This window comes from Malurus melanocephalus, unplaced genomic scaffold (genome assembly GCF_030028575.1).
Source record: "Malurus melanocephalus ecotype Western Australia unplaced genomic scaffold, MMel_1.1 scaffold_356, whole genome shotgun sequence".
NCBI lineage: Eukaryota > Metazoa > Chordata > Aves > Passeriformes > Maluridae > Malurus > Malurus melanocephalus.
The window spans coordinates 350,734-361,253 of NW_026623588.1; the positions used below are offsets into that span (position 1 = coordinate 350,734).

General features: G+C 50.6%; 1 protein-coding gene across 5 annotated transcripts in view; it reads left to right on the plus strand.

Moving 5' to 3' along the window:
* Positions 1–10,186, plus strand: part of ZHX3 (zinc fingers and homeoboxes 3) — a 40,943-nt gene extending 30,757 nt beyond the window's left edge. For 4 of the 5 annotated variants that reach the window (XM_057378393.1, XM_057378391.1, XM_057378392.1 and 1 more), the window contains 2 exons: positions 5,911–8,825; positions 10,119–10,186. In XM_057378393.1, coding sequence (XP_057234376.1) covers positions 6,068–8,825; positions 10,119–10,129 — 2,769 coding nt within the window. In that variant the 5' untranslated portion in view covers positions 5,911–6,067 and the 3' untranslated portion in view covers positions 10,130–10,186. Of the gene's footprint in view, positions 1–4,168; positions 4,552–5,910; positions 8,826–10,118 lie in introns of those variants that run through there. The other variant, XM_057378394.1, reaches the window with a different exon arrangement.
* Positions 10,187–10,520: the final 334 nt, after the last annotated feature.

Below are 10,520 nucleotides of genomic sequence, written 5' to 3' on the forward strand. Positions count from 1 at the left end.
AAAAAAAAAAAAAAAAAAAAAAAAAAAGCAGAGATAATTGCCATTAGTCCCTGAGTGCTGAGGCAGCCTCTGCCCAGATACCAGCACACAGGCGAGGTGCTGCTGYTGCAGGAGCACAAGAGCAACCCAAAAACACAGCTCAGAGATGGGTGACTACTTGAGACAGGGAGATGAGAGCACYGTGGGGTGGAGGAGAGAGGGCTTCTCTTAAAGGCAGATTTTAAATGGAGAAGTCCAGMAGTTTGGAGAAGGGTGAAATTTTAATGAATAGCTCTGTTTAACTGGTCTAAATGGAAAAGACGCTTTTCTGCTCTGGGCCTGCCAAGGAATGGAGAATGAATACGATTGTTCGGTCAACCGGCTCCCACTGCATTTAGACTGTACCCGCSGTTTCAAAGCCAGGCTTAAGCTACAAAGCACCCTGACCACTTGGCATAAAGAGAAATTGTTCCTTAGTACAAATGTTGACTGTGATGCTGCTTGAAGCTCCAAACTGCTGAAATTTGTGCGTGTGTTTGTACATTCGTGCAGTGTGAAATAATAAGAYGTGAAGAGGCTTTTCTTGCCTGCGTGGCCTCTCTGGGGCCATGGTTATTGTATTGCTGGTGGCTCTGCTTGTTCCTGTTGAGATCACCTGAGGTTTGAGTGCCTGCAGAGTTTGTGTGGTACCAGCCTATTCTAGAGGGGGACATCTCATTAACTGCTCATTGGTGGGAACTTGCAGTCCTGAATGGGGTTAAACCCCAAAGAATGAAGTGTGTCACACCCTTGGTCTGGGCTATGAACCAGGCTCTGGGTGGCAGATGCTACCTCCAGGTGCCAGCCCTGGGCAAGGGCATGGCATGGGGATATGTACCATGTGATGCTCTGCTGCTGGCATTTTTAGGCTGCTGGAGATGTTCCCATYCTGTGACTTCCTCCCAGCTGCAGCCTTTGCAGAGTTCTCAGGGAGGATGCTGGACTCCAGCAAGCTGGGATGCACAGCCACACACCGGGAACAGAGGAGCTCAGCCCTGCCAGATCTTGCCTTTTCTTCTTCACAGAGCCGTGCTGGCACAACTGGCAGAGAGGTCCCATCCACACCTTGGAAGTTTCTCTGGAGAGGTGATCTGTCCTCTCTTTGCTGAGATGTCCATCCACATAGTGTGTCCCTGGGATGGATTAGCAATAGCCCCCTTGGACGTGCAATTAATAATTCAAAATGGTGAAACTCCTGTATGACTTCCTAAGATCAGACTCCAAAAGAAAAAGGAATGTTAATGCCCAGACAAAGGGGAAGAMTCCCAGGATTGCCATGGCTGGCAACAGGGTGGGCTTGGGGCTGTACCCTGCATATATGGACGTGTTTTTTCCTGCCTTCCCCAGCACCCAGGTAAATGCACCCAGTGCAGGCTACTGAGCTGGGCCCCAGTGCTGCAGGGAAACTGGGTGTCCCTCATGCTGGTGGGACCTGCTGTCAAACACAGKGGGATGTTTGGGAAGGGGAAGGGGGCTCAGCCTTCAGGTTTGGGTGCTTGTGCTGGCCACAGGGATCATTTTTTAATGACCTTGCTAATTACAGAGGGATTGGGAAGTCATGTGGAACTCCTAAAGACAGCACTGCATCTTCTGACCATGGCTGGAGGTAGAGCCTGAAGGGGAGAGGCAAAAACTCAAAAACATCGACTTTTCTTCACTCCTTTGATTTTTTTTCCTCTTTTCCCCCTCATATGATGCTATCAGCTGGGGCCTGCGGAGTTTCAACTTAAAAACAAACCGCTTTTATTTAAAGTGCCAATATTGTGCTTGGCTCCATATGAGACAGAAACATTAACTTTGTTTCTGACCTGGGGAGCGTGTCTGCCTGCCTAGCAGGCACTGAAAGTGTTGAGAAAACTGTTATTTTACTTCTATTTTGGTGCTGAATTTTTTTTTAAATTTAATTTTTTATTCATGTCATTTTACTTTAACGGAGCATTCCCTCTTCAGCAGAGCACCAGAGCCCACAGAGCACGTAGCCATCCTTTGTGTCCCCATGGAGCCCTGTCCCTGGTGTCAGCGTTGGCACCCAGGGGCTGGGGGCAGGGGAGGGCAGCTGTCCCTGTATTCCTGTGCCTGGCCAGTGGGACTGGAGCTGCTGTGTCCTGGCTGGTGCTGCTGCCTGGTGGGTTTTTCTGRTTGTTGTTTCTAGGCGAGGTTTGCAAAAGGTCACAAAAAAATTAATCTTCTAACTGGGGACCTTGGCGCTGCACGCAGTGAATGTTTTGCATTAACAACCTAACTCGTTAATTCAGTGAAACATTTAAAACCAAACCAGTTATATCCAGCCAAGCTGGAAAAAGCTGAAAGTTCATACTCAGCAGTGCAGATTTCGAAACCTCCCTTTGTTAATCTCTGCAGAAGTAAATTTTCTGCTATTGCAGAGCTCACTGTGACCAGTCTGGGCATTGTTTCCCTCAGTGGAGGCAAAGCTGCTCTGCAGAGGGTTGGTTGTGTACCTGGAGCTGCAACMTTTCCCTCCAGCATTAGTTTCTCTGTGAGCATCACTGGCACAGAGTTGATTAGACTCTGCTTTGAGTCAGTTTTCTCTCAAATTTCCAGCAGCAGGGATGGTTTAGGTGCACTGGACATTTGTCCTGCTTTCTCTRCTACCTAGCTATGAAATCAGCAGCTGTAAATGAAATAGGAACTGTGATTTTAGGTATGATAACTTTATCTTCCTGGCTGCCAGGTAACTCTTCTGTTCTGCTAATGTCTCTRTTTCCTATGTATTATTTTGTGATGAACTGGAGCAAGGAGTTCTTCACTCATGGCTGTGCAGATGGGTCTGAGGCATCTGCAGTGGTGGTATATAYATTGAGATCAATTGTAAATCAATYGTAAAAATTGATTMATTTTTCTGCCATTAATTTACCCTGTCCATTAGAACAGCCTCTCTTACTTAAATGAGGGGAAAATYGGTGAATTATTCATTCTTTTATATATTAATGGTGTATTAAAGTATTAAGTGCATTCCAGAAGGTGAGTAGTGAATAAAACACGCTCCCAACATGTGGTTATGCAACTGTTCCATGGAAATGAAATGGACAAACAGTATGTTTGATTAATTTTTTTTCCCCAGTAAATTGCCGCCGTGATTCACTTCCAGCTAAAATTTGCAATCTGTGTTCTCAGGTGGCATTAATATTGGAGCCCTGCAGGAGAGCTGTGGCGGCTGGGGCTCCTTTGATTGCATTTTTAAGGAAAGTTGTTGGAGAGATCACAGAGTTTGATGCAAATGTGCTGGTAAATGAAATGCAGAGCTTTTAGGTTCTCTGTAGGTGGGTCAGACCATTCACATTTACCCAAAATAATAGCGATGGAGTGCTCGGAAGAGGCACTTTGTTAACATGGCACAATGGGGGTCTTTGTGTGTTGCCGTTGCTTTGTATCAAATCTACTCTGTTGGCAGATAAAAATCATCTTTTTGCTATCTGGAAACTCCATAAATACTGGGTCAGATCTGTCAGGGACTGGAGCTGGCTCAGTGATGGAGACTCTGGAGCTGGATCTCTGGAGTTTGCTGGAAAGGAAAAARCTTGCAGAGGGCCCAGTGGCTTCTCCCTGTGTCAAAGTTGCAGGATAAAATGAATTAAGTGTTCCCTTTTACCATTGCTTCCATGACATGAATCTCCTCTCAGCCTTTAAAGCAGTATTTTGTAGCCTTCAGGCTGATCTTACTGTTTATTCCCTAATTGACTTGTCTTGGAAAGGTCATTGCACCCTGCTAGACTGTGTAATATTTAACTTAGCATCAAAAATGAGGATCTTGGGATTGGTGTCAAATGGATGCTGTTCCCCTCTGAATAGCACAGCCCATTCATAGTCATCCAAATATTCCACTTGCTAATGCTAATGAATAACTTTCTGGCCCTCTGCAGAGGGCTGGACTAACCACAAGAAGGTGGGATGAGAGTGGCATAAAGCAGGTATTGAGATGTGCAATCCACACAGTCTAAACCCAACTCACAGCCTTAATACCTGGTTTATTTATAGATTTTTTTTTTTTAAAGTTATAATTTCTAGCTCTTCATGATGCTTCAGCATAGCAAGCACTTTTTTCTGATGCCAAGTTCAGTGATGACTAACACTATTTACAGGACTGTTTTGTAATCTCAGATCAGCCCACATTAACGGGAAGTTACGTTTTCCCGTCAGTCTTTCAAACGGTGCCTGAGAGTTGCTGAGGCCAGAGCCAGCCATCCAGGCTCTCCCGTTTGGAAAAAATGATGTCAGCTTTCAGAACAAGCTTTAAAAAAAATCTAATAAAGTTAGGGAGGTCATTTGAAATTGAACTTCCTCCATTTGAGTTTTTTTTTCCGTTTTTTGCATGAGGATCTTTCATTCCTCTGTTCTAAAAAACTACCAACAAAACTAAGCACAGGAGGTATTGCATAAGCACCACCAAGGCATTTGCCTGATCTGCATTTCTCAGTGCATGAGATCAGCTCCAAATATCTGATCTGAGAAAGCTGCCGGTGCACAACTGCTGTAACTGATAGGAGTTACCTCTGTGACTCATCTCATAGGATGGTAAGTCTTCCCTTTTTTTTTTTTTTTTTTTTTTTTTTTTTTTATTTTTTTTTAGTGTTTTTCTAAAGCTCAGTTGCTGTTACTGTAAATCCCAGGGAAATCTGGCACAGAGTCTTTGTAATATGAATCAGTGTGTCCATATGCTTCCAAGTGACCTTGCAGTCTGGAAAAATACCATTTTATCCCTCTTTTGAAGAGAAAGAAAAGCAGAGTTGCTGTAGGAAAGGCTGACAGAGAAGTGTCACCAGGCAGGTGTTGCCTGGTGCCACCTACAGCAGTTTTACTGCCCTGGGGTGACGATGTCAGGCATRGAGCATTTGCTGTGCACGTGGAAAGCTGCACCAGGCCAGGAATAAGGTTGTGCCTAATACCCCAGCCAACCCTGGCCTTCCACAGGCTGGAGCACTTCAGGCTCTGCTTTAGCTTCAGAGGGGAAAAAGAAATACAGAAAAAGTTATTGTTTGTGGGTTGTTTGGGTTTTGTTTATTTTTGTTCGGTTTTGGTTTTAAATGTAACAAATCTCTGGTTACCCCAAGCSCAGCAAGATGGGCTTGCCTTGATGAGAAGTTACACTTTGTTAGGGAATACCCCAGTGCGTTGGGGCGGTGTGACTGCCAAAAGCTGCGGAGGTGGTGGGAGGGGGAGGCTGGGAGCCAGGAACATTGTGATGCTGCTCTTGAGCTTTGGGGCCTTTACCTTCTCTCTCAGCTCCAAATGAAGACTCAGARCTGCTGTTGAAATGGTAATGAACTGTGCACAGGATGGGAAGGGCATCTCCCAAATGCTTTGCAGGCTTGCTGAGCAAGGAGGGCTAAAATACTGCAGCCTCCTTGCTCCCAGCAGCAGCTCTGGGTGTCTGCAGAGACTCTTGGCACAGCACAGTGCTCTGAGCTGGCAAGAAATGGGATGGATGGAAAATGCTGATTTTGAAGAAATTGAAATATTCTGTGGGGGATGTGTGGATTTTTCATCTTTTTTTTTTTTGTGGTGGAAAGCAGGCGGCTTTCCCAGGTGACCCTGGCTGGTATCACCTCCGGTGTGAGGCACACAGGGAACTCGGGCACTGCACTCCCTGCTGAAACACCAAGGATGGGTCTTGACAGGGAAGGATGAGGGGAAAATTCAGTGGTTTTCCTCCTCAAATGAGAATTTGATGCATGCTGTAAAAGTGGCATGTTTGTGTGTTTGTTTTTAAACAGATAATTCACAGGTTRTAGGTGTGAAAATACAATAAATCCAAGGTCAAATTAGATTTTTCCAATGAAAGAGGAAAAATTATTTATTGAGTGAAGCAGTTAAATACCAGGGCTTTGTCCAATACCAAGGGAACTAATCCCTCCTCCCTCTCCTTATCCTCAGGTTCAGTGGCAAATATGAACATTTGTCAACATTTGACAACTCCTTGGAACATCATGAATTTGCTGGATTCTGGACCACAGAGCACTTGCAATAGCGCTTTCTAAATTTGAATTTAATTTAAATGAAAGAAAAATAGTCCTCTGGATCAACTGTAGCCATGGCTAGCAAAAGGAAATCCACAACTCCCTGCATGATACCAGTAAAAACACTGGTGCTTCAGGAGACTGAACAGGACCCTGGAGAAGATGATMGTGAAGGAACACAACAAGAGGCTCCTGCAGAAGGACCAGCAGCCAGTGATGCTGGGGCCAGCAACAGCAATAATGGAGCTTTGTCCAACGGGCACCGCAGCATTGCCGACGGTGACATTTATATCTGCAAGCCTTGTGACTTCGGGTCTCAGGACCTTCACCAGTTCTTTGGGCACTTGGACACTGAGCATTCAGACTTCAGCAAAGATCCYGCGTTCGCGTGTGTCGGGTGTGGCTTCCTGGCCAACAGCCACGAAGGGCTCTCGCACCACAACGCGGAGTCGCACGCCGGCGAGACGAGCTTCGTCTGGAGGGTGGTGAAGCAGGACAGCCGTACGACCGTGGAGCAAAGTCTCTGTGAGGTCACCAGCAGCCAGGACCTGCCGGGAGAGGGCCCTGAAGAAGGGGCAGATGGCCAGTCYGAAATTATCATTACCAAAACCCCCATCATGAAGATAATGAAGGGTAARCAGGAGGCCAAAAAAATCCACATGCTGAAGGAGAATGTGTCGAGTCAGTTGGGCGGTGAGTCAGAGGGGAAGGATGGAGAGCATTCGTTCCCAAATGGGTCTGTGCCAGTCAGCCARCCCACTGCAAGTTCTACAAAGTCATCCCACATAGTGAATGGCTCCATCATAGGAAACGTGCCCGTTCTGCAGGCGGGGGTGGCACAGCTTGTGTCGCTGCAGCAGCAGCCCCCGTTGCATCAGCAGCTCCCCACGTCCAAGTCCCTTCCCAAGGTGATGATTCCACTGAGCAGCATTCCCACGTACAATGCCGCCATGGACTCCAACAGCTTCCTGAAAAACTCTTTCAACAAGTTCCCCTACCCCACCAAAGCTGAGCTCTGCTACTTGACCGTGGTGACCAAGTACCCAGAAGAGCAGCTGAAGATCTGGTTCACTGCGCAGAGGCTGAAGCAGGGCATCAGCTGGTCGCCAGAGGAGATCGAAGATGCCAGGAAGAAGATGTTCAACACAGTTATTCAGTCCGTGCCACAACCCACTATTACAGTGTTGAACACACCCCTCGTTGCAAATCCTGGGACTGTTCCCCATCTTATCCAGGCAACTTTACCAGGCCATGTGGTGGGGCAGCCGGAGGGGACGGGGGGGCTGCTGGTCACACAGCCCATCATGGCAAACGGGTTGAAGGGCACCAGCTCCTCYTTCACTTTGGCAGTGACTTCTGTCCCCAAGCCACAGCCGGCGGCACAGCACAGCACCGTGAGCTCCAGCAACACAACCGGGGTCAAGGTGGTCAACAGCGCCCAGTCGCTGCTCACTGCCTGCCCTGCCATCTCCTCACAGACCTTCCTGGATCCCAATGTCTACAAAAACAAGAAGTCCCACGAGCAGCTCTCAGCCCTCAAAGGCAGCTTCTGCAGAAACCAGTTCCCTGGCCAGGCTGAAGTCGAGCGGCTGACAAAGATCACAGGCTTGTCCACCAAGGAGATCCGAAAATGGTTCAGCGACAGGAGGTACCACTACAGGAATGTGAGAGGCGGCCGGGCCGTCTTCCCTGGAGACAGCGCTCTTGATTCCCTGCCCGAAATCACCTTCGACGTCCCAGCCAGAGGAGCCGAGCTGAGCCCTGCGGCAGCGGCGGCCACGCCAGCCCCTCACCACCCATCACGGCGGCAGTCGTGGCACCAGGCACCCGACTTCACCCCGACCAAATACAAGGARCGAGCGCCCGAGCAGCTGAAGGCTCTGGAGAGCAGTTTTGCCCAAAATCCCCTTCCTGCGGAGGAAGAGGTGAACCGCCTGAGGGGGGAAACGAAGATGACACGGAGGGAGATCGACAGCTGGTTCTCGGAGAGGAGAAAGAAGAAGGTGGCGGAGGAAAATAAGAAAGTGGAGGAGGCGGCTCAACAGGAGGAGGAGGAGGCGGAGAATGGCGGCAGGGAAGGGGAAGACTCCTCGGACGAGCAGAGGGCCACGAGTGAAAACGGCTCAGTYGACGCCTCCGGCAACAACCCGAACTCAGCGGAGCGGAAGGTGAGTCCCATCAAAATCAACCTGAAAAACCTGCGAGTGACCGAGTCCAACGGCAAAAACGAGGTACCGGGGACCGGCGCAATTGAGAAGGGGGACGGCAGCTCCAGCCGGCCGCCCTCCCCTCCCAAAACCAAACTGAACTTCAAAAAAACGGCCGAGCAGCGGCATCTGCTGAAGCAAATGTTCGTGCAGACCCAGCGCCCCACGAACCAGGAGTATGACGCCATCGTGTCCCAGACGGGCCTGCCGCGGGCCGAGGTCATTCGCTGGTTCGGGGACAGCCGCTATGGCTACAAGAACGGGCAGCTGAAGTGGTATGAGAACTACCGGCGAGGGGTGTTCCCCCCGGGGCTGGTGGAGGTCAGCCCCGCCGGCCGGGAGGTGCTTGAGGACTACTACGAGARGCACAAGGGGCTGCGGGAGGAGGACGTGCCCGGCCTGTGCGAGCGCGCCCGCCTGGGCGCCCAGCAGCTCAAGGTGTGGTTTGCGGTGAAGGCGGAGGAGGAGGGCAGGGGCTCCGGCCCCGAGGCGGCCGGCAGCCGGAAAGGGCCGTGCGAAGCCGGCGCGGAGGCGTCGGAGAGCAGCGAGGCGTGGGAGCCGGGCGGCCGGGAGGGCAGCGCCGGGACCCCCGACGCCCCCGGCCCACCGCCCGCCACACGGCTGGGTAAGGCCCCCGCCTCGGCGTGGGAGGGCTTGGGGTGGAACGGGGGCGCTGGGCCTCTCCTGTTTGGGAAACAGGTTCAGCCGAGGGGGTTGTGTTTGAGGTTTAACGGAGGAAGTGGTGAGGGGCCGTCTGTAAGGGAAGGAGGGTGAGGAGGGTCTGGCAGGATGACACAAGTGCCGCTGCCTGCCTGCCTCTTCCTGCCTCAGCCATTGCGTGCTGGCACCACTCAGAAGCCAAATGCTAGGTTTATTTCAAGCTGGAATAAACCAGCAGGAGTGTCCAGTCCTTTTACCTGCCCTGTGGGAAGATGGCCCATGGAATGATTTATTTGGGCAGAGAAGGGCCTGGCTGCTTGTCTTATGCCACTGGCTCCTTCCATGTCCCCACCTGGTCTCTCTCTAGCAGCAGACAGACCCATTGCCTGTCCTTCCCTCTCCTGTTGCCAGCTTTCCAGGTGTGAATATCGTTGCTTGGCATGGAGCGAGGCTCAGGTGGTGAAGATGGAGGCTGCAAAGGAGGGAGGAGACATGGAGTCTCYAGGACTCGCTTTTGGAATGCTGTGTYTGTGTGTGCATGTGTGTGTGGAGGAGAGGAGAGGTGCTTTCCAAGCCCTCTGTGGGCTTGTCTGCAGTGCAGCTGGGGGCTGCTTCCTCCCTGGCAGGGCTCCCAGCAGATGAGGATGGCCGAGTGCTGGCCCTGTCCCACGGTGATCCACGCACGCAGCCCCTTGCTGGCCAGCCGGGATCTTCTGCAGTCTCACTGCCTTGCATTGGAGCTTCTCACACACTTCTGCCACGGCTGCAGACCTTAAAAATAATTCTGAAAATCAAGTAAAATTCATTGCTTCCCTTCCCATCTAATTTGGAGGAAGCGGAGGATGCCCTTGCTGCAGCTGAGGGGTCTGGGTGTCACTCTGTGTTCTTTGCTAGGTTTGGGGACTGGTGGGGTCCAGCTTTTGTGCCTGTGCTGGGGAGGTGGCTGTGCCTCTGCTAGGGCCCTCTGAGCATGGCTTTATGGCACCCACAGTGAGGGGTCGTGTTGACTCTCGTGACACAGAGGCAGCAGGTGCTTAGCAAGGGTGTATCGCTCCTTAGGGATGCAAAGCCAACTGCAAATCTCCCTCAAGGATTTTGGGTTTCCTGGCCACTCTGAATGGTGCTGACCTTTCTTTGTAGCCARCTCTGTCAAGGCTCCTGATTTTGCATATCCTGAGGCACTCCTGCATCCCTCCTCTCCACCCAGCCCACCTGGAGCAAGGCCAGGARCATCTCTGACACCTCTGTTCTCTTTCAGAAACAGACTGAACTCAAACCACCAGCCCCGGAGGATCCGCTCTTACCCTTGAGAAGAAATTAGTGATCTTTAAGAAGCCCATGGRCCGGCCTGATCCCAACCTGAGGAGCAGGACATGGTGATGAAGCACTGCCATACATGAGACCTTTGAGCACAGCACACGAGACAGCACTTGTGCAAAAACTGGGCACTYGGTGCCAAGCTCTCAGTGGCCCAGCCGAGGAGATGGCTGGGAGCTGGTGGAGGCGGGGCTCAGCTCGCACCCAGGAAATAGGATGCTCCTGTTTGCTTTCCAGTGACAGACTTTCAGATTTCATATTCATATACCGATGCCTACAGCTGCCTATACAAGCATAACAAATCTCAGACATTGTGTAAACAAGGTCATTGCTTAGATATGGA